This window comes from Silene latifolia, chromosome 7 (genome assembly GCF_048544455.1).
Source record: "Silene latifolia isolate original U9 population chromosome 7, ASM4854445v1, whole genome shotgun sequence".
NCBI classification, from domain to species: Eukaryota; Viridiplantae; Streptophyta; class Magnoliopsida; order Caryophyllales; family Caryophyllaceae; genus Silene; species Silene latifolia.
In genome coordinates, this window is record NC_133532.1 from 120,778,635 (window position 1) to 120,802,455 (window position 23,821).

General features: G+C 38.0%; 3 protein-coding genes and 1 long non-coding RNA gene across 4 annotated transcripts; 1 reads left to right on the top strand and 3 right to left on the bottom strand.

Annotated features, from left to right (window-relative positions):
- Positions 1-1,079: 1,079 nt before the first annotated feature.
- On the top strand, positions 1,080-2,929 carry LOC141592810 (UDP-glycosyltransferase 708C1-like). The gene is made up of 2 exons (XM_074413642.1): positions 1,080-1,896; positions 2,094-2,929. The coding sequence occupies exons 1-2, from the start codon at positions 1,161-1,163 to the stop codon at positions 2,726-2,728; spliced, it is 1,371 nt and encodes a 456-aa protein (XP_074269743.1). The 5' UTR covers positions 1,080-1,160; the 3' UTR covers positions 2,729-2,929.
- Positions 2,751-5,663, bottom strand: LOC141592809 (pentatricopeptide repeat-containing protein At3g29230-like). The gene is made up of 2 exons (XM_074413641.1): positions 3,548-5,663; positions 2,751-3,017 (listed from the first exon to the last, which is right to left on the bottom strand). Exon 1 carries the CDS (start codon positions 5,627-5,629, stop codon positions 3,818-3,820), a length of 1,812 nt encoding a protein of 603 aa, XP_074269742.1. The 5' UTR covers positions 5,630-5,663; the 3' UTR covers positions 2,751-3,017; positions 3,548-3,817.
- Positions 5,664-7,412: 1,749 nt separating this feature from the next.
- LOC141592811 (transcription factor GTE12) lies at positions 7,413-13,671 on the bottom strand. Its single transcript, XM_074413643.1, has 10 exons — positions 13,542-13,671; positions 9,905-10,831; positions 9,767-9,818; positions 9,555-9,661; positions 9,233-9,284; positions 9,068-9,151; positions 8,853-8,971; positions 8,675-8,741; positions 8,016-8,137; positions 7,413-7,917 (listed from the first exon to the last, which is right to left on the bottom strand). The coding sequence occupies exons 2-10, from the start codon at positions 10,823-10,825 to the stop codon at positions 7,675-7,677; spliced, it is 1,767 nt and encodes a 588-aa protein (XP_074269744.1). The 5' UTR covers positions 10,826-10,831; positions 13,542-13,671; the 3' UTR covers positions 7,413-7,674.
- A 4,831-nt stretch (positions 13,672-18,502) lies between these two features.
- Positions 18,503-19,290, bottom strand: LOC141591323 (uncharacterized). The gene is made up of 3 exons (XR_012520804.1): positions 19,061-19,290; positions 18,769-18,825; positions 18,503-18,633 (listed from the first exon to the last, which is right to left on the bottom strand). It is a non-coding gene; the product is annotated as an uncharacterized LOC141591323 (long non-coding RNA).
- Positions 19,291-23,821: the final 4,531 nt, after the last annotated feature.

Genomic DNA, 23,821 nt, shown 5'->3' on the forward strand with positions numbered 1-23,821 from the left:
TTTAGAAAACTTCAGCAAAATTAAGTTAAGTTCAGCTCCTATAAGTTAAGTTCAGAGTAATTAAGCAAAATTAAATTAAGAAAAATTCAGCAAATTAAGTTAAATTTAGAAAAATTAAGCTCTAAAAATTGAGCAAAATCAAAATTTATAATATCGACGAGTTTAAAAAAAAATGATATCTCGCAAAGATTGATTTAATACAATCCACCCGTACAAAATCCTCACAGGCCGCTATATATCTCGCAAAGATTGATTTAATACAATCCACCCCACCCACTCTTAACTATAATACTCCCTCCTATCCATGGTTTTTTTCCCCTTTGAAGTGGGCACGGGGATTAAGGGTGGGGAGTATAATATTGATAAATATATGAGTGGGGTTTGGTAATTGGAGAGAGGTATGAATAATTATGATTAAATATTAATAAAGGTGATGGGTGGGGTTTGGTTATTGGAGAGAGGTAGTAATAATTAGAATTAAATATTAATAAAGTATATAGTGGGGTTTGGTGAGTGGAAAGAGATAAGAGTATAATATTAATAAAAACTTTATCAAAAAGGAAAGGGGAAGAAAACCTGAATAATCCGTTTTAGGAAATAGGGAAGAAAAGAGTGGATAGGAGGGAGTAATAATTTGCACAAATTTTTATTTAAGACGGACATTATTCATCTTAAGCTTAAAATAACTCAAATATACCTATATGGGGTGATATTTAACCCGTCTTAAGATTCAGACGGATAAGTGTCGTCTTAAATATTTGAAGATGAGACATAACATGCTTTCCTCCGAACCAGACACTGAGCCACATGCCCAGTTGCCCACATATCAATGCAAAAATAATGGCAATGCAATTAATAACCAATAAATCTCCCTTGTGACGGGTATATCCGTAACAAGCTTGTGACGGGTTAAATATCTTGGTAGATAAGATAAAAATTAGAGTGCCTAGAAAATCACAAATGACTTGTCTTTATCTACCATGTGGGTTTCATTGACCCGTCTCAAACTCGTGATGAAATATCGTTGACTTTTTCAATCATTCAACAATCAGTCATACTTGGACAGACTCCTACCATTCACTTCACCTAACTCTCCCATAAATATAGCTACATAAAAAACATCAACACATCACTGCTTTGCAACAACAACAAAAAAAACCATGGATGCACTCCCTACTTACTCACATGTAGCCGTTTGTCCGAGCGCAGGAATCGGACACCTGACCCCTTTCCTACGCTTAGCCGCAATGATATCGTCCAGTAATTGCAGTGTCACCCTGATCATTATCCGGCCCACGCTTTCTGAAGCTGAAACTACCCAAATCAACTCTTTCTTATCCTCACACCCTCACATTGCCTCCTCTGAGTTTCATGTACTTCCTACTGACCCGTCTGAAACCGGCATTACCGACCCTTTTTTCCTGCAGTATGATGCTGTCTCTCGTTCTGCACACCTCCTTGTTGATCACCTTGTTGCGCTATCCCCTCAGCCGAGTGCCATCTTTTCTGACCTTATGTTTGCCTCGGGGATTAATAAGGCGCTTTCTGAACGGGGTATTGATAATTACAATGTCATTACTACTTCAGCCAAATTCTTCTCGCTCATGGTTAGTCGTCTTAGCGTCAGTTTTACACCAGGTGAAGAGGTTATGATCCCTGGTTTGTCGGGCATTCCAGCAGATGAGATTCCTCCCCTGATGTATAATGCAACCCACATTATGGGTCGTTTGACTGCAACTAACTGTAGACATCTCCCAGATGCTAAGGGTGTGATTCTAAACACCTTTGATTTTTTTGAGCCGGAAACGATTTCAGCTCTGCAGAGCGGTAAAGTCTTCAGTGATCTCCCACCCATCTTCCCTATTGGACCTCTGCACTCCCTGAGATCAGACAAAGGTATATCAAAAAATTTTATTTTTATTTTTCTGTCAAAAAAAAAAAACAATTTCTTTTATAAAATATGCCAAAGTAAAAATATGTTCCTGCCTACGCCAAGGTAATCGGATAAGTTTAAAGCAACTTATTCTTAACCGGAAACATGTAAAATGCGAAAAATAATGTGTTTTGACTCTTAAAACCCTCAATCTTTGCAGGATCGAACCGTGTATCATGGCTAGATGAACAGCCTTTGAAATCTGTGGTATTTGTCTCCTTCGGAAGTAGAACAGCAATGAGCAAAGAACAAATCAAAGAAATAGGCGAAGGGCTTGCGCAAAGTGGAATAAGATTCTTATGGGTGATCAAGACTGCTGTGGTTGACAAAGAAGATAAGGAGGAGCTAGTAGAGTTGCTAGGTGAGGCCTTCTTTGAGGAAACAAAGGATAGAGGGTTGACGGTAAAGGAATGGGTCAACCAAGAAGAGATCTTATCTCACCCGGCTATTGGAGGGTTTGTGACTCATTGTGGATGGAACTCGGTCATGGAAGCTGCTCAAAGAGGGTTACCTTTGCTAGCGTGGCCTTTACACGGAGATCAAAGGATTAATGCCGGAGTTGTGAAAGCAGTTGGATTAGGAATATGGGAGCGAAGTTGGGGGTGGGTTGGACAAAGGTTGGTAAAGAGTACTGAGGTCGAGGAGAAAATTAAGGAGCTCATGTCGAGCGACAACTTGAGTAATAGTGCAAAGAGAGTCGGTGAAGAGGCTAGAAAAGCTTGGGATGTTAATGGCAGCTCAAGTGAAAGGTTTAACACCATAATAGAAACGTCTATTAGTAAGACGAAAGCGTAATGATGTAATGCACTTGGTTCAATTTTACATCAGGTATTCAATTTCCATGTCTGTATAAGTTCTAATTGTTAGAATGCTCGTACCACCTGAACATCTATCAGAATAGCAGACTATCTAGTTTAAAATTTTCAGATTGTAAAAGTTCTATCTTTGGTTTTTACCTCTTCCTGGTTGATTGAAAAATGCAAGAATTCAACTGTCCTTGTTAGTTTGTTTATGTTGGCTTGATAGCACCAGTATGAGAAACAGATCGATAATTGCGGACTGGGTGTTCTGTTGCATCCAATAACTGTTCGTAAAACAAAATTCAAATCAGAATCATTTAAAAGTTGCAAAATACTGAAAGAATGTACTAGAGGACCTTTTTGGTGCGTTTTGATACTACGAAAGTTTTTTCTACAATCAGAATGTACTAGAGGGCCTTTTTGTTGTTCAGACAGTCTGCAAGCGACGAGTTATCTTTTACAATCTGAAAATTTTCAAAATATTGACATACAGAGGTATTTTCGCGTCTTAAACTACACTATCCATTATTTTTTAGAATAAAGAGGTGCGGAAACAAGGGTTTTGAAATGATGTATGTATTTATGAAAAAAGAGTTCATGTATTTGCGCGGCATTGTTATACCATGCATGTATTTTGTACAAGCAAAAACATTCTAGCATGCTTAGTTTCATTCCTTAATCTTTAAATGTCGGAAATTTTTCACAAGGAAGCATAAACGAGTGGAGTCGTATCTTCTCCTTTACTACCTTTAGCTTGCCTCCTTCCTAATCATATCAAATATAGATAAACGCAACTTAAAACCAAGGCACGCACCTGAGGACGGACTCTTCTCGGCCGATAACGCCTCAAGTTTGCAGCTCATCCGCATTAGCAATACCAGAACAGCAGAATTCATATGTAACAGAGTCCACCAATCATTTTTCTATGTACTCTGCAAGCTCAAGCACGTCTCAACCCTACTCACCGTCTTATTTGGCAAAACTCACTGCTAGGAATTAACGTATCTCAACAACACAAGCTACTACAAGCCACGGCAAATCTACGCGTGACAGCGTCTATCAAGTATAATGCTCTAATTGCGAATCAACCATATACAGATTTTGAACTATAAGCAGCTCTCTTAAGTTGTGGGCGTAATAAGTTGATCATCTTATATATACTCTTTGAATTTGGGTGGGATTTATCAAATACAGTAAACTCATGGACCACGCCGTTCAACTCAATAGAACTAGCACCGGAAGGTTTTTGTACTCCTATACTTTTCATAGCACGTCTCACGTTTGCAACATTATCCCAATCCCCTGCAGCAGCGTATATGTTGGACAACGTAGATAAATTTCCAGTATCATCTAGATTAAGTTTTATCAAATGCTGCAGAACCTCTCCACCAAGTTCCACAGCATTATGCACCCGGCACGCTCCTAAAAGAGTGCCCCAAATAATGGCGTTCGGTTCCATGGCCATATTCCGCACAACTTTTAGTGCCTCTTCCAGACGCCCACCACGACCTAAAAGATCAATCAGGCAACCATAGTGTTCAATTTGAGGGACAAGACCATAATCCCTTTCCATAGCATAAAAATAGTCAACACCCTTATCAACCAACCCCATATGAGTACAAGCACATAAGACCGCAATGAACGTGACTCTATCAGGATGAAATCCTTCCCGTTCCATCCGACAGAATAGCTTAAGCGCTGTCTCTCCATGTCCATGCATCGCTAAACCTCGCATAATGACATTCCAAGACACCAAATCTCTTTTTGTCATTCTCTCAAATATAGTTAATGCTTGCTCCACATTCCCGCACTTTGCATACATATCAACTAACGAATTAGTCACTGCAACACTACATCTAAAACGTGTTGCCTCCATAGAGGAATGAACCCGTTTCCCAAGTCCAAGCAATCCAGACTCTGCACAAGCAGATAAAATACTAATCACAGTCCCATCATCAAGCTTCAATCCGGCTCTCTCCATTTCCTCATACAAAAAGATCGCCTCCTTTGTCAACCCTTTCTCAGCATAACCAGAAATAATTATCGTCCACGACACTAAATTCTTCACAGGCATCTTATCAAACAACATTCTAGCCATCCCCATATCCCCTATCTTAGCATACCCCGAAACCATAGTTGACCACGACACCACATTCCTCTCAGGCATCCTCTCAAACAACTCACTCGCCCCACCCATATTTCCCTCCTTAACATACCCATCCAACAAACAATTCCAACTCACAGCATCTCTCTTAGGCATTTCATCAAACAACTGTCGTGCATCATTCACCAATCTCACCCTAACCAACCCACCAATTATCGAATTCCACGACACGACATCTCGACACTTCATAAACATAAACACCTTCCTGCCATTCCCAACACCCCCAACCCCAACCCCAACCCCACACTTACAATAACTATCAATCAAAGCATTTGGCACAAAAATATCCCCCCAAAACCCTAATTTTTCAACATGAGTATGCACCATTTCCACCATTTTTACACTAAATAATCCACTACAAGCCCTAAGAACAAAAGGGTATGTAAAATTATCAGGAAAGTTACCATCTTTAAGCAAATTAACATAAGTAATTACTGCATTTGAATACTGAAAATTATGGGTTTGAGCTCTAATTAAAGTATTATATAAATGCACATTTGGGTATTCAATTTGATTAAAAACATGAGTTGCTAACCTAATTTGATTGCAATTTGAGAAAGCAGAGATTAGTTTTGGTGCAATAAATGGGTCTTCTTGAAGATTATACTTGTAAATTTGTGCGTAAATTTGCTTGATTTGTGATAAATTAGTGCATTTGTGGAGGTCTGAGAGTTTTTGTTCCAAGTTTCGCCTTCTTGATATAAAGGCTGGTGTTCGAAATGCTGTGTTCATTATCTGCGTCGTGAAAAACTTCAGAAACCGGTTCAATCGAATAAATAAGGTCGACGATGTTTACAAATCGGGTTTATTAAAGCGTAGCGGTTGGCTTTTGCCTTGTCTCGTGACCCGCCGTGACATATCCCGGCTTGGCTTGACTGCCCTGGGTCGGTTTAGATCGGTCCTCCATTAAGCATGTTTTCAACCCGTCCAATTTTGTTAAAGAAATACTCTCTCCGTCTCGGGAAAGGTACTAATGTGTGAAGACAAATGAAAGCTGGTAAATGATGTGAATTATAAATAATGGTCACAAGATTGAGACAAAAAAAAAGTAAAAGGTAAATCTTGTATAGAGACAACTTAAAAAGAAAGAGTGAATTTTGTAGAGAGAAATACTTTGTAGTTTGCACTAAATTCGGATAGCTGGGTTGGGGTTAGGCCTTAGTCAATCCAACTAGGGGCCTTTTTCCGGTCGGCTCAAAGTCGGGTGTGTTAAACTTGATCAATTGGATTGGGTTGAATTGGCCGGTGAGCATTATTATTAGCTAATACATTCAATTCAATTGAATACAAAAACTTTTTATAAAACAAAGATCAATATTAGATAAAAACGTTTACGCATACTTTCTAATATTCTATTGTATCGTTGTTTTTCTTCATACAACCATGACTGAGGAGGTCCACAAATCTATTAGTTATATAGTACTTATTAGTAATTAGAAGTATTTAAAGTAAGGGATGTAGAGGTGTGGCAAAAACTGTATAGTACATAGTAATTGAAAATACATAAAAGTAAGGAATGTAGACACACGGGATAAACAGGCGCGACAGAAATTACATATGTAAAATTTAGTAATTGAAAGTATTTAAAGTAAAGGATGTAGACTTTATTATTGCATTCTTCTTAATGTATTCCACCTCGTTCCTTTCATTTGTTTACTTTTTTTATTCGGGTATTTTAATCAATGGTAAATAAATGATTGGGGCGGTCGGGTGGAGGGAGTATTGTTATTTGATTGGATTGATGTAATTGTGGATGATTTTTGCAATATAGAAACTTGTACATTTGACCTCCTTACCTCGGAATTTGCGGGAGCTATTGAGGTACTGGAGTAATGTTATTGCACAAAATCTCATTATAGACGGCAACTATCCATCTATAACTAAAGACGTGCCAAGTAACATACCACATTACGCATAAGACAAACAATAATTTGCGTGATGGGGCCCAAAAATGTCACCATTTTAAGGGTATTTGACCCGTCTCTTGCTATAGACGGATATCCGTCTATAGCAAGACTTGCTGTATTATTGTTGTCGTAGACATTGCGTCATTGATCATTCTATTGAGGGCTGACTTTTGTTTCATTATTGAAGAATTGTTTTGCTGATTGATTTTTTTAGAGGTAATAATTTGCAGAAAAGATAGTCTGTGCTTCTTAAACGATACTGAAAGGTTTCATCTTTAAATTTGGTTAGAAATGTTAATATTTGTTTCGACTCATGTTACTTGGACACTTCACTTTGAGCGCATATCACGTGTTGAGACGACACTCCATCCAGTGATCCAACATAGTTCTATTTTCTTCAGACATTAATGAAATACTTCTTCGTCACAATACAAATTGAAACAACACGGTCCTGAGTTACAGTCATGTAAACCAACATAACCTAATCGAAACCCAAATAAAACCTTGAAACAACATATCTCATGGGCTCATAAACATCTTAAACCGATCCAAGTCCTAGCTGAAACTAAACTAGATCAACCCGGCTCACCTCGTGATATATCCATATATAAACAGAACTTGATGCATTTTTATTTACAAAAACTCCAACCATATCTACAATAGATCCACTATCCACATTATACATGATGCTTTATCCCTTTCAGCCAACGCGATTTCACCCAAAATACCCAATAATCTTACGGTTATGGACTTCACTTAGATACCATTTATCGCCTTGTTAGCTTTTACAGAGTTATTTCCATATATAAACTTAAGAGCCACAAAAAATACTACCAAAATTTAGAAACCTGATTCTCTACGTCGCAGATTTCAAGACGGTACCTCCCCCTCTTCCAATTCATCATCATCATCGTCGTCACCAACCCGATACTCGGCTTTAATGTATAATCCCAAGCGCTCTAACGGGCTTCCTAGTTCATTGCTCCCAATTTGATTCCAGGCACGGTGGGACCTATTATCATGGCATACAACAAACGAGGAGCTGGTACCAAGCAGGGCTTCCAGATCTCGGAGAGTGTGGAAATTATCATCGAGATTGATGGATCGCTCCATCTGCATAGTCACGAATAACAGGTTATATAAAGTAAACCTCTCATGACCACCATGGATGCGAGAAAATCTCTCAAGGCCATGAGAGTAATGTGATTGACCTTCTCAAGGGCAGCCCGGGCAGCTTCTCTGGCTTCTTGCCTTTGCTTCCTGAATTCACTCTCAGCTTTTGATCGGGCAGCCAACTCAGCTGCTCTCACTTGTGCCTCGATCCTGGCTCTCTCTGCAAAAATGGACACAGATTACAGGTCAATAGACATGGTATTAAATTTCGGTTACAATTTTAATCTAAGACTCCGTTCAGATCTCGCATGTTTTTGCCACAATTGCGGCCGATACCACTTCAAATAGTGGTTGTTGTTACCTTCAAAAACTTGATAACTCAGCCGTCATAATAAGACATTTGTCTAAAATCAAGCAAATTCACATTAAATACGAAAACAATACATGAAATCAAAATACTCAAGACACAGAAAATAGATGTAATCCGAAATATTGGAGAATGGAAAAATGTCGGTATATGTATAGGATGGGCTGAAGGTACGCGATGTGTCATGTACAAGTAGCACTAGAACAATAATTCCTTGAATTCTAGACTAAACATGATCTCTTGAATTGGTTGTTTCAGCTAAATCTACTAACCGAACCCAGATCCTATAGGGACATTGTTTTTTACAACGTTATCAGCTGAGATAATTGTTTTTTCGCGATAATTTCAAAATGGTACTCAACAAAAAGAAAAAGAATTGCAGATAATCACCTTCACGCTGCTTCCTCACCAATATTTCCTTCTCTTGCTCCAAAATTGCAGCATCCGTTCTACCGACCTGATACAAAGTACAAGTAAATAAACTTGCAAAAAAATTTCAACACTGAATTAACTTGAACAAGCTGATATGACTCATGAGTCTCTCGTGAGATATAAATTTAACCCTTACAGGTTGCAGAAGTGTCTTATTTTGGGCCTTGAGTATCGTGGCAGCAAACCGACTCCTCAATTTTGCAGCTCGTAAAGCCTTTGAAGGAGAAAGTTCAATGTCTAATGCAGTCTCCAAACCTAAAGCAGAAATAAGAATTGAGTGAGTTGACAACCGATAACAAACAGCTGATGGTTTGCATCTAAAATTTGGCCAAATAATTTGAATGAACATACTTTGTTTTATACTATCATAGGAACCAGTTGTAGTAGAAGGTTTACTTGCACCAGCAAGTTCTTCATCAAGGCAACTCACAGCCCCTACAGGAATGTATAAGCACTTGTCAAAATAACATTCATTTGTATTGTTTGTTATAATGGACAGTCAAGAAACAGACGTACCCTCGGAATCTTGATCGGATTTAGTCACTTGCACCGTTGAACTATTTTTTACCTGCACCACATGCTAGATTGTTAGAAAATGAACTGATACAAGACCAACCCCAATATCATTACCACGGCGCCTCAAATACACCTTCCTACAGGATAAGGGGTCGGATGTATGTGCAAAACCTTTTCCCAGTGTTGTTCACCCAAAGGGATTGTTTCCAGATGACCAGTGGTGGAAATTGAGCTACTAGCCTACTACGAGCACTTAAAAGAGGAAAAGAAGAGAGAGGGAAAAAAAATAACAAATAGCATCGAAACAAAAAGAGAAACTCGCCTCTATATCATTTAGCTCAGTAGGAACCTTTACCCTGTCCGAACTTCCATGATTTGCCTTTGTTGACATAGGACAATCACTTTCCTTCTCTCGACAGGATACAGGCCCTACATGCAGTATCCAGTAGCATATAAATGCAATGCATTGGAATTGCATATAGCAAAGCAATAATCGCATCTTAATCACATCTAATACAATATATTAACTCTTACCATTGAATTTTGGACTAAATCTTAATTGCTTAGAGCTTTGGGGCATATGATCCTAGGAAACAGAAAAGGTTTTCAGTGAACACGATTAATATGTATGAGAATCAAAAAGGTAAGAACTTGAGAAGGGCGAGAACTTACTTTTACACCTTGCCCATCACTCCCCCATACTTCGAAAGACACTTTGTGTAGGTTCTCAGAACGATTTTCCTTTTGTAACATTGTATTTCTGACAGCATCTCCGCAGGCTGAATGACCTTCCACAACCTTGCTTCTCACACTAAATGCAGATTTGTCAACACCAACTTCGGCTCGCTTTCTTATAACATTTTTGTTATCTCTAAACAACATTGCTTTCACAGGCTTCCATTCACAATCAAATACTTCACTGAGCCTCTTTGCATGCTGATGAACCCAATTGTTTGAAGGATTATACAGCATTGCATTAGAAAATGTCAGCCTAACATCAGCCTCAAACTCCTCGGCACTAATGTATGTATTCCGATGCAATTTAGTCTTTACTGTCCCAAGATCCATAGGGTGTTTTATTATGTCAAAATAGTCATGGATTCCCCATGCGGCAGGATTGACAGGGTCCAGAAATGGTTTGGCGAATTTATGTTTCATTAGCTTTAAGAGAACACTCTGACATCGAGAAGTAGCAATACAGTCCATCTTCAACCTCTTACTCTCCTGACAATCTGATAATCCTTCATAACCACGCTTTTTTCCTACGATAGTTTTACTATTCTCATTACCACAAGCACGTCTCGTCGAATTGCCAATTAAAGAAGATTTGCCCAGGCACCTTTCTCCTGAAAGCTGGGAACCTCCATCCATGGGTTTTTTCCTCATATCAGAGTAAACCTTCTGAGCAGCTACAGCATTTGGCGTCCTGTCATCAGTTGATGACAACCTTTTCGCACAATTCTGTTCTTCCACTTGTTTTGAGATATCCCCAACCCCATTCTCAGGCTTCTTAGCAAGTATTTTTATCTTCAATTTCTTGACAACCACAGGCTTATCCACAACAGCAGTTGCTACATCGAATGACTTCCCCATTTTTGCCTAAGGCGACCAATAACAAATGATTAGAACAAAGGCACAAATGACAGACTAACGTACTCCTTCCAAGTTCCACCAACTTGGATTCACTACAATTGCTTTTAGACATAAATTTTAGCAGATGAGAAATTAATCAGACAGCCGCACTGGCATAGGAGTTTTTGTGTGGGCCATTTTTTACCTAAAGTAGATGTCCTAAAAATAATGAATTTAGGAAAAACAAAGAATCAATTTGCGTACAATAGGTAAAAGTGACATATAGCCTTTTTCAATTTTATGTCAATACCGACTCAACAGACACAAACCTTTAAGCGTTCAAGTCAATAGTGACAAGCCTCATAGGCTCATACTAAAAAAAACATACTCCATATATAGCTAGATGGAGTGAGCACAACAAAGCAATACTAAACCATCCAGGATTTATATCCTATTCAATAGTATAATTCAGTGACACGACACAATCACTATCATGCAACAAAAATAATAACAGAAGCAACCCCAAAAACGTCGAGGATTCAAACATCAATTGAAAACACACCAGAGCATGTCTCAGACACCTAAACTTACAACTAAAAAACACGAGCGAACTTACAAAAATTATATCAAAACCAAGAACATAGAATCTATTATCCTAGATACAAACAGATTTCTATCAGGCACTAATCCTAGCAGAGGGCAGAGGCCATCCCATAAGTACTTCTATACTTTGTTTCCAAGTGGGAAAGACACTAACATAAGTACTTCTATACTTTGTTTCCAAGTAGGAAAGACACTGACAACCATCATTTCCACAAAACTAAAACATAACAAAAAATTACATACGAAGGGATAAAATACGAAAGAAAATATCAAAAAATTAGTCTGTTCCATTTAATTGTATAAATCTTTTAAAAATGTGAGGGGATTTTGAAAAACATATGCAATCAAATCGAACAATGAAAGTACCAAAAACATCTGTATTCCCTTATAATCGTCAACTCAACATCCTTAATTCGAAATAACATTTAACACATTGCAAAATTGAGATTTTATTAAACCCAAAACCCTGTAAAGTAGAAACTAAACCCTCATATGAATGAAACACAAATTTGACAAGATCAAATCAACCCCCATATCAAAACACATAAAATCACAATACACAGATGATAATAACTATTACTCCCTCCCAACCACTTTGTTCTTCCAACTTTCCTTAAGGAAAAACCATAATGTTCTTCCCATTACATTCCATATTTAGCATATATTTTGTGGGTTTAAATTACTTACTTATCCTGATTACCAAAACATATTTACTGTAATGCCATTACTTCATAGTATAATCATGTGTGATTAGACACTAACCCTAACTATTAATTCCCATCTTTTCACAACACCCCCACCACCAAGCACCTCCATGGTGGCTCCATCGCTGAACACACCCTTATCGCCGACCAATCTGCTCAACTTACACGCCCCCGTAACCTGTTCATCATCCTCTCTTATTGAACAGATCTCCAACTTGAACCTCTCCTATTTACCCCGATCTACAACAACCAATCATCAAAAGCTAACATCTGTGATGCACTATTCGGCCATTACACCACTCGTGGTGGTTTTATTGGGTCTGGAGGTGGTGAGTGGTGCTCCGGTGGTTTTCGAGGGCACGGTGGTGATGAGTGATGGTTTTGGTGGTGAGTTGTGTTCTGGTGGGTAGTAGTTAGTGGCTGGTAAATGGTAGCCTTTAATCTCAATTGCACTTGTATGTTTAGTATTTTTCATCTGCCATATACAATGGGAAGAAGATATTGGTGGTGGTGGTGGTGGTGGGGGGGAACCCTAGAAATTAAAACCTCCTACAACCGAAAGGCAAATTTGACGAGATCAAATCAAACCCGGATTAAAACACATAGAATCACAATACCCAGATGATAAAAACTAATAACACGCTGCAAAATTGAAACTTTAGAGAGCAAAACCCTAAAAACTAAAACCTCCTACAACCGAAAGGCAAATTTGACGAGATCAAATCAAACCCGGATTAAAACACATAGAATCGCAATACCCAGATGATAATAACTAATAACACCTGCAAAATTGAAACTTTAGAGAGCGCAAAACCCTCGAAACAAAACCCTCATACAAACGAGAGGCAAATTTGCTGAGATTAAAACTCATGGAATCACAATACCCAGATGATAATAACCAATAACACACTGCAAAATTGGAACTTTAGATAACTCAAACCCTAGAAACTAAGGCCGCATATGCATAAAAGACAATTAGACGAGATCAAATCAAACCCAGAATTTAAACAAATGAAATCACATTACCCAGCTGATAAAAACTAATAACACGCTGCAAAATTGAAACTTTAGAAAACGCAAAATCCTAGAAACTAAACCCTTCGTAAAATTAATCACACGCTGCAAAATTGTAATTTTAGAAACCCTAGAAATTAAACCCTCATACGAACGAACGCAAATTTGACGAGATCAAATCAAACCCCGATCAAAACACATGAAATCACAATACCCAGATGATAAAAACTAATAAAGTTACAATTTTTCATAACAATTTGATAAAAAACCATGAATAAAATCATAAATTACAAGGTCAATGTTCTCTAGTTAATCAGCAAAAAACATTGGGATTTAGTAATAAATTAGATTAATTAAAAAACAATCTAAGGTAAACAAAATCAAATCAAATAAATATAGAAAGATTAGAATCTAACCTGTAGACAAAAACGAAGAGGGGGGAAATTGCGAAGGGATAGAGTGAGGAGCAAGGTTTCTAGAGAAAAAAAATTAGGAGTGAATGATTGAGGGTTTATGGGTCATGAAGTGCGTCGTTGTATGATATTTTTATGGTAACTAGTCGTTGCGTCGCGCCCTCCCGGGCGCGGAGCCCCGATTTGTGGTTCCGTGCATAGTAAGCTTTGAGGAAACTTTGCGAATATTTAACGGTTCTGTGTATAGTACATTTTGTGTATAAACCTGTCGATCTGGGGTAATAAAGTTGAAGCTATAATCCCCCGCCTGTTTGCAGTTTTACCTTTGAGATTATGATGCGCCAAAGCAAATAGTGCATAGAAAGTGAACAACATAGTATTGTAGAAAAGATAGTTACTTATACACAATATTTAATATGGATCTATTAGTCGTTTGTTACTAAATAAGCGCAACTGCCAAGAGCTAGTTCTTTATATGCCTTTGCAGTTTATTACAAAACACCCTAACATTAGACAGTCGCTGTTTATCCGTGGCACAGCGGTTAATAAACTGGATCAAAACTTGCTAAGGCAGCTTAAAACCGTCTTGCTGTTTAGGTTAGAGAGATTTGCTTCACAACCCACTCTAGCCAAGTTGCCCTGGAAAGAGCAGGTGGTAGGTACGACTGTACATACACTTTGGTTCATGAATTTTGGATTCAATGTACTTGAGATAGCTATCCCGTTCCTGCAGATCCATGAAACATGTACATATACTGTAAGTTGTTAATGTTCGGTTGTGTTGTATAGCTATCTGATGTTTGCGTATGTAGCCTTTTTCTTGGTCAACATTAAATACTCAATATAAAGAAATCAATTATGAAATGCTCAATGTTTGACAGTAAACATGAATACCTAAAATTAGACAACTACATACTCCCTAACACTTCACGCTTCAGGACTTTATTGACATGGGAAAAAAATGAGGGCTAAGCAATCCATCAATTAATATGTTCTCTTACTTAAAATTAAAATTACTAAGCAACATAAATTGCATGCCGCTGGTAGTTGAGCTAATATCATATAAGTGTGGTATAAAAGCCATATATGATACCACACATACTCGTTAACCCACAAAACAATCACCAAGCTCTCATTTGTTTACATACGACAGAAGTATATGTCAAAGTAGGGGGGGTGTGACATAGGTGTAGTGGGGGTACGCCGTTCATTTTTTTTTTTTTTAACATAAAAGAGACATTTAGGATCACCTTTATTCCATCAGTGGGTGGGGGGCTTGCAGCTATCCATTTGAGAAAGCGGAGGTGCACAAACACCTTCATATGCCCGACCTATGAACCTAAAGGGCGATGAATGAGAATTTCAAATTGTAAAAAGGTAAATATCAAATACATAAAAAAGGCCCGCCATAAAAGCCTCAATGAAACATAAGGGCAAAGTATACAACCTGGCATATAAAGGCAGGCTAAATAGCAGACGCAAAAGAAGCAAAATCGCATTCCATTATTAGGATACCATCTGCAATGAATTTTAATGCAAGGGCAGTAATTACATAATGTAGGTCTAATAATAACATGATGCAGGTCAAAGCAGCGACAACATCCCAACACATGGCAAAGATCAACCCTAAAGCTCTATCAGCAAACCAAAGCAAATTCTACGGTTTAAACTAACTAACCACATAAACAACATGAATACGGTGGATAAAATGTATTATTAACTCCCTTACACTATATGTGAAGCAATGTCAGTAAACATCTTATAAAGAGAGAACAAAAAATAAGTACGTGTAATGAGAAGCGACATTGGCACACATCTTATATATAGACTATTTATGTAGACCTACACCAAATGCTCGGAGTCGTGGGCTTTTTTTTGCAATATATGACACTACCCCGTGCACGATCCAAACACGGTTCTCTAATTGAACTACCCAGTATACCAAACATTAGGGAAGTTTATTCAAAGACAGGGCAGCGTTAACAACGGTATTAAGGATGAACAAAATAAGAAATGAAATAGTGAATTTCTACCCAGATTTAAGATAAGTTGCGATGTAAATTAAAAGTATGTGGAAAGGTAATTTACTTGCCATTCGATAGTCCTCGTATAATAACCAAGCCATATAAAATCTCTAACTTAAACCTCTTTAACCAACAATATTTTCACTACAGACATTCAAAGGGGAGGAGGGGGGATACATTTGCTAAGAAAAGTAGTAATCTTGCTCCTTGTACCAGCTAGGAATCCCAAATCACCGGTTAACCAAATATAGAATTTAGGTACAAAAAGAAGTCATGTTCCTCAACTTTATAGAGGACTAACCTTTACAGATCGGTCTAGACTCCAGAGAATATGACAACAAAAATTGATCCCAAGAGAGAAAAGACATAACATCAAAAGTATGGTCCGTCAATGTCTTGATGCATTGTAGCGTTTCAAGATTTCAAACTCCGAGAAAATCGTTAGCAAAAAGCAAAGGAGACAAATGGAAGGAGTATTTAAGTTGTACGACCTAAATTAACAAAAAGCTTGAACTGATAAATGACACCAGATTGCTTACTCTAATAGAATTGTCCATTACACCGGAGTCAAATCTATTGCTTCAACAAACATCATATCAACAGGCTGGTTATGCCTCGTGAGAGATGCAGCTGGCTAAACACAATTGATGGCTGCTTGAATTTCCAAGCCAAGATACTCGCACCCTACATAAGTTCGCACACCATTATAAGTAAAGAATAAATAAGTGACCCAAGAGCTGATCAATAAAAAAAATGCAGGCTTCCCAATATTCCCATGTAGTGCTGTATATTAGCAAGCTATCATTTTTTTGTTAAAAGTACCACAAATTTAGTTTTAAAAAAAGAGTGGACATATGCTCAGTCACCAAAATACCCTCATGTAAGTCTCACACCTTTTGTCACGCAGACACCAAAAGATAAAAAAGTAAATAAGGGTATGCTGGTCGTTTGATTGAGCAAAAGATATCCATATACGGAAGCATAAAGAATCAAATGGAACGGCCTAAAATAGAAATCGTAAACAATTCAATGGAACGGAGGAAGAAATAGATTACTGATTAAGTTTATAGTGTACAAAGCCCTATTACATGAATACATGAAGTAGAACACTCGGAAAACTTATCATTGGCAAGTTTTTAACCTATCATTCTCTAACCTATTATTCTCTAGAAGCCAAGAAAATTATCCGTCTTTGTTAAATTCATCGAAAAACTATTGCGAAATGGAACCAGATCCCTATTGTATTAATCAAGTCTTGAAGATTACTTCAGAAGCTATTTAAAGTTTTTAACAATAGTACAGTTTGCTGGCCTGCTCTCTTTTAACTGATTGTCCATGTAAAACACCATATCCTCTATCAATTTTAATTATTTTAATATGATACGATCACGGAGAAAGTCAAGAGTATGCTACTGATTTGCTAGATGAAAATATGTTATTATGAGCACTTACCAGCATATAAGCCCATATAACACCAATCAGCACATGGAACAAGCCAATACCATTGCAAAATCTCGTTGTTTTTGTTTGGTTATGTCCTTGCTTGTGGTTTGCTCTATTCAAATTCGCATCGCATTTGCCAAGAAACAAGCTTGCATGAATATCTTCTAACTGAAAATACACGTGTTATATACTTATACCCATAATGAAGTACTTTAATTCTTAGACAACACTATGAAACAAATAAGAACGATAAGATAAGATAAAGAAATTTGTTTTTTGATCAAGTATAAGTGTCAAAGCATGTTTATAATCTCTCCAACTTTCGCATGATGTCTAATAAACTCCTAATTTGACTACTTGCCTACAGCTAATATTTGATATGTTTTTAGGGGTTTAGTGCCCAAGTACAACTTAATTGTCTCTGTGCTAAAAGAAGATGCTATCTCAAAACAGAAGTTCAAATGTGAAAAAAAAAATCGAGGAAGATGTGTCTACCTTCAACCAGTCATACATCGTTAAGAATGTAGTAGTGCAAGACCGGTCAAGAACACGTCGTAGTTCATGAAGAAACAAGGCAAGGTAATTAATTCCATCATTTATTAAATTAACACAAATTAATTCAAACGATCAGATTTTTTTTTTGAGCTAACTTTTCAAGTGATATATGTAACCTGTAATTGAGATCACAAAAGAGGCGATTTGTGATGCTTGTCTGCCACCATGTCCAAAGCTTTCTACTATCGAATGACACACCTGTTGACAAATAACTTTTACATCATATGGTTTCACTCTCTTCGTTCTCTTATTGGTCTACAAGGCAATACCTCTCAATCTCAATTACAACAGTGTGAAGAAACATAGTAGTAGTGACTAAAACTTCAGTTCAAAGAACTCAATAACAAACCTTACTCGCCGACGATTAACCTTCCTCTTCCCCTGCCTTGCCTTCTTGAGGTTTTAAGTAGTTTCCAACCTATCTATATCTAAACTCTTTTGGAGGAGTCTGGGATTATCGTGCACTTGAATGCCGATCGTCCTGTCAGTGTCCGCTTTCCAAGTCTGCTGCGTTTTCACAATTTTAAGGGTTAAGTGATCAATCTGACACAGAACTATTGAGCCAAACTTCATCAAAGAAACAAAATCCCACTTCTAATTTGTATTTTGTGAATCCAATGACCTGCCTCTCCCCTCTCTATACCCCTTCCCCATGCTTTGTGCCCCCTCCCCCTCCATCTCTTTAAACAAGAAACAACGGCGAGGACACCGCACATGAGAAAACAATCTGAACAAAACCAAGCAAATACGTTCTCCCTCCTTCCCTCCCATCAAGAGTCCATGGCGATGATACTAATGTCTAATCATCACAAGAATCTATATCTCACTGAAACACCCCTGGTAATTATACGTCTTCATTGCCAACATTTGTTTCCTAAGTTATCTACATGTGATCTACTAAGTCAACTACACAAATCCTATCACTAACATATCCTAAATCTACGAATATTTACAACAAACGTAGAACCTAGAACACAATTGACAACTACAACACTTAAAACTGAAAAAAGGCGAATCTAGAACCTGAACTTTTGGCCGATTTTCGTTGCCCTCAACAACTACACCAACATCACCTGCAATCACAACCACAGTCCACAAACCCCCAAAATATAATCAATATAATAAGTGAAAGAATCATATGATAGTAACAAATAAATCGAAAATTAAATTAAACTACCTAAAAATGAACCAAGCTAATTTGATCATACCTCATAAACTCAAATCGATTGACGACATGGCTGAGTTGCTCTAAATCCGGCAGCAACCTTAAACAAAAAACAAAAAAATGGATTTGAGTCATTCGTGTTGACAATAGTTAAGTTAAAATTGACAGCCACATAAACATCATTATGATAAGGATTGAAAAAAGAACCCACATAAACAAAAAAACAAAAAAATCAGCAACATGTTGACTACTTAACAATAAGTTAAAACGAGAAAGGAACCAGATTAGTTTGAAAAAATCAACAAATAATAGGATTCAAGATTAGAATTAAATACCTAGGTCTTGATTAGAGAACTGGATCCCGGCCGAGAAGCAACAGACGGATGAAAATGAGGAGAATGGAACCCAAAAAAGCACAGGTAAACTATTGAAGCAGGGGTTGAGGATCAAAGATGATGAGGATTGAGAAGAGAGTTGTTGATGGTGAAGGCGTGAAGTAGGTTAGAGAGTGAGACGAGAGGCGTTAGAAAGAATGGAAAAGATGTGGCTGTCAATAAATGAAAAATGGAGGATTGAGATTTAAAGGTGAGAGATCCAACGGTAGCGGGGGGAGAACTTGGTGGTACTTAGAGTGCAATTGCATAGATCCCCTCTAAGAAACACAAAACGAACAAAACCAAAAAGGGAAAACAATCAATGGTAACAAACCTGGATTTGGATGGAGATGGAGAAATAAATCACCATAAATGCGTGATTGTTGACACCGGGTGGTATGTGGGTGAAGAGGATGAGGGTTCGAAATTGAAAGGGGGAATGAATGGAACGAAAGGGTTTTGAGGGTAGAGGAATGAATGGAAGGCAGGGATTGCAAGGGAGAAATAAACGCGGAAAAAACTGAAAGGTAGGAATGTAGGATCAAACCTTCTTTGATCATGAACACCAAGTTCCAACCTTGAAGCTCTATTCATCATCCTGTGAACAAAAGATGTTATCAAATAAACCAATATCACTTTCATTGCTGAGTAAAACAGGTTTAACACTATTCTAATGTGAAACGAATAAGAAAACGTAGTTCAACAGGCCGAATACCTAAGGCATCAAAGCGACATAGCAAAATAGCGAAAATGAACAATTCATTTAGCCAGCCCAAATCATTTTGGGATACGGGATACCCTTTTCTTGTTTTTGTATTAAAGATGTCAACAATGAATATTTGGATTACATGTCTAATAAGAATTAGTTGCACACGATGAACGGAAATACACCAATGTATCTCATTGCAGAAATCGAGAACTATCGATAAAAGAAGTTGGGAAATCTCACATTTTGTAATCTTCCATACTCCTGTTTGCTAACTTTGGTTATTTCGTTTCTTTGTCCCAGAGTCGCTGCAGTCTCCGGACCTAAATCCAACATAAATGAGAAATAAACGCCAAGATTATAATCTAAAAAGGGTATTTTGAAGGATTTTGGACTCATCAAAATGGAATCGCTTGCAAGAGTTTTAGATACGGTAACGGCTAGAACTACGGTTGGACTTACTTCCTCCGCGATCCTTCTTAGGCATTTTCTTGACAATCTCGGTGGATATGTGCGAAAGGTGTTGTATCTGAAGAAAGCGGTTTAGCAAGATATTAATAAAGGCAAAGCTAGTAAATAAGCACAGAGTATTTAAGTAAGGAGTGAGGTGTTGGGTACATCATACTCCTAAAAATAATTGCTACAAATTTTGATAATCACCGCCGCAAAGGTTCGGGAGCATATAATCACCTAGATATTTACTTCTAGCAAGTGCTTAAGGAATGTAGTTTTCCGCTAGAATATCGCACGCGAAGCATGGCCATTGGTTTTGCACCAAAAACATTGGTGGCTGCACAGAATAACGAAACAGATATAATCATGTTAGAAGATACACACTTGACAGCAAGTTGCCAGTTTGAATCCCATCAGAACCAAAAAAGACACACGGGAATAATAAGAAGCAAAAGAAAAGCTAACGAAAAAGCAGGATTTATAGCCTCATTACGGCGGCATGTGATGCAAACTCATGAAAATTATAAGCTAATCGCCAAGGCTTTGGTTCCTGATTGTACAGATTCGTCAAACCATCAACTATGTATGTCATAGAGGATCATCACTGCGCGCAAATGCAACCAGTCTCACGAGGTCAAGATAGTAGACCCATAATGACTTTATGAACCACAAATTGTGAGTGTTGATTCATTTGAATGTTAATCTTAATAATTGCAACCGGAAGCTTGATCGTAAAACAAAGAAGCGATGACTCGAATATGAAGAATACAATAGCAAGACAGAATGAAAGGCTATATACCCCTAAAAAAAACCAAACTGAAACCCTTAAACTATAAACTCAAACAAATGTTAATTAAATAAAAAAAACCCATTAAAACCCCACACCAAAATCAAGCAAAGATCATACTTCAATCAACCATAGATATAGTTCAGTCATCATCATAATACCACCATTGCTAAATTAAAGGTAGAATTTTAAATGAAAAACTATAAAACCTGGAGCTTAAGTGCGATGATGAATGATGATCCCGAGTCAATCACGACGATGTTGCATACACGCCAAAAACGAAAACGGATCTCTAGCAAAAGCAATGTGAAATTAGTTGAATCAAAATCGAAAATGAAGAAATAAGGTAAGAATTAGGCAGACGACGATCCAGGTAGCAAAGCGGCAGGTTGTGAGAGCCATTTTGATTGGAGGACAGTAGAGGAAAATGAAAGGCAAAAGCATGAAACTAATAAACTCCGAACAAGAACTCTGAGACGATCAACAATAAATAATAACAATAATAATAATAATAATAATCTAAACTATTTGCATGTTTAGATCAAACAACCACCAAGAACAACCAATATCCAACAAACGGAATCACTATTACACCCTTACAAAAATAATAATTAAATCAAACTGATATGAAATTTGGAGGAAATACCTTGAACAGGATCTTCGATTTTTTCGATTTGGGTGAGCTCTAGGGTTTGCTGAGAGAGAGGCATTGTGAGAGTGGATGAGAATGTGAGGGTTTAGAATGTGGCTGTGAATTAAAGAGAAATGGAGGGAGAGGATCAATAGAGAGAATCCAACGGATGAGGAGGTCTCAGCTTGCACTATTCATATGAATAGTAGTAGTAAGTTTAAACTTTTTAAGAGTTTAGGATTTATCGGCAAATATCTCACAACTTTGACTCTTCCAAGTTTCCTTTTTTCAGCCGGATACGAATAAAAATTCTTATTTGAGATAGTTAGGAAAGAGGTCGATTTAGCAAGTTTGATTGATATATTTGTGTTGCTCGTCGGCTCGTCGCATGGCTCGCTTGACTCGGTGGCTAACTAAAGATGGCTTAGGGTCGGATTCTTTTGGCCTACCATTGACTTGCCAGCAAAAATGGTCTAACACACTCGACCAAACGTAATCACGAGTATCAGAGTATGTTCAGCGTTAAGGGTTAAGGTTGAGACGACTCGACTTATTCTACCCTTTCCACGGGCTAGCTTATAGTCGGCCAGGTGGGTCAATCAAGGACCACATTGAGAGGTGCCCAACGGGGAGTGCGGGTACGGACCGAGCCACTCCTACGACGGATTGGTCGTGATCGAGTGGCCGACCCCGACTATAAGGGGAAGGGGGCTGGGCTTCCTTGTGTCTGGCTCAAACCCAGCCCAAATAGGCCTTTTGTTTTAATGACCCCGGGTAGAGCTGTTCAACGGTGCGTGCCAGCTCGGCCAAGCCCGGCCCAACCCGCATCAGTGAGCCGATTTTTTCCAGCCCAGCCAGACCGTGTGCCAGCCCAGCCAAGCCCACCCCTCTACCAGGGTCGGGCCAGCGCCCCAAATTTCTAGCCCAACTCAGCTTGGCCTGCTAAAAATTCAAAAAAAACACTATATGGGTGGGGCACGGGCCAGACATTATGGAGCCCAACCCGACCCTTTTAGTGTCGCCCTAGGCCACAAATTGACAACCCGACCCAGCTCAGTGTACACCCCTAGCCCCAGGCGAGCTTGACTGGAGACTTTGGTAAGGACCCCGCCCGGATTGGAGATAAATTGTGTTGTGCTAGCAAAACTAGGCCCTGTGTGGCGTGCCCATGAGTCGAGTCGAGTCGAGCTGGCTCCCCCACGCTGGTTAGCTCAGGTCACATTCAAGTCGATCCAATTTGAATCCAACCAATAGCCATGTCAAATTACAATACCTCAATAAATTATGGTATCATTTTAGTCTCACATTATCTAGTAATGAATACAAACACTACTACAGATACAGGCTATAACAACGGTTAAAAACCGTTGTTATATAAAAAAGCGGACGTTGTTAAAGCGTCCGTTGTAAAAGGTTTTAATAACGGTTGGTTTTCTTAAGGAACTTGTTAAAACGATTAACAGCGGTTTTAAGTATAAAAACCCGTTGTGGAAAATGTGACTCAATTTTGGGGGGAAAGTTATAACAACGGGTTGTAATATACAAAACCGTTGTTATAACTAAAGACAGCGGGTTGTTTATAAATAACCGTTGTTGTTTGTTCTTAAAAAAAAAAAAAAAAATTAAATATTACTAGATGCATGCATAATTACGGCCCGTTATAATTCTGATGCATGCATTATTACTGCCATCCCTGTGCATATGAACGGACAATATGGAATGAGAAGGGTTAGTAATAAGATTTGAAGCAGCAGAGAGATATGATGATGATTATGACGCAACTTCCTAACATATATATTAATTAAAAAACAACTCAAACTACACATTGCTTAGTATAAATACATGTGTTATCTCAACTAACATTCCATTATCTCACTATACATCTCCAAACCCTAACTGCTAAAACAAATTCCAAATAAACCCTACTCCAAATAAACTCCAAACAAACCATTTTATACAATTGTCGAAAAAAAAAAAAATAACCATTTTATTTTTTTACCTTACCTTTCTAAAAGCACAAATGGGGATCCAAGTATATATCCAACCCAAATTCCGGGAAGTATAAACTATTAGCAATTTAGCATCCTACACTCGATGCCAACCAAAGACAAAATCAAAGATGTACTTACTTGGCACAAATGATTC

Bases quoted from the DNA above. Each gene is read 5' to 3' on its own strand.
- LOC141592810 (XM_074413642.1), top strand. From the start codon at position 1,161: ATGGATGCACTCCCTACTTACTCACATGTAGCCGTTTGTCCGAGCGCA. The intron at 1,897-2,093 runs GTATATCAAAAA...CAATCTTTGCAG, and splicing joins CTCCCTGAGATCAGACAAAG to GATCGAACCGTGTATCATGG.
- LOC141592809 (XM_074413641.1), bottom strand. From the start codon at position 5,629: ATGAACACAGCATTTCGAACACCAGCCTTTATATCAAGAAGGCGAAAC.
- LOC141592811 (XM_074413643.1), bottom strand. From the start codon at position 10,825: ATGGGGAAGTCATTCGATGTAGCAACTGCTGTTGTGGATAAGCCTGTG. The intron at 9,152-9,232 runs GTACGTCTGTTT...ACATTCCTGTAG, and splicing joins ATCCGATCAAGATTCCGAGG to GGGCTGTGAGTTGCCTTGAT. The intron at 8,138-8,674 runs GTGATTATCTGC...CCATTTTTGCAG, and splicing joins GGTGAGGAAGCAGCGTGAAG to AGAGAGCCAGGATCGAGGCA.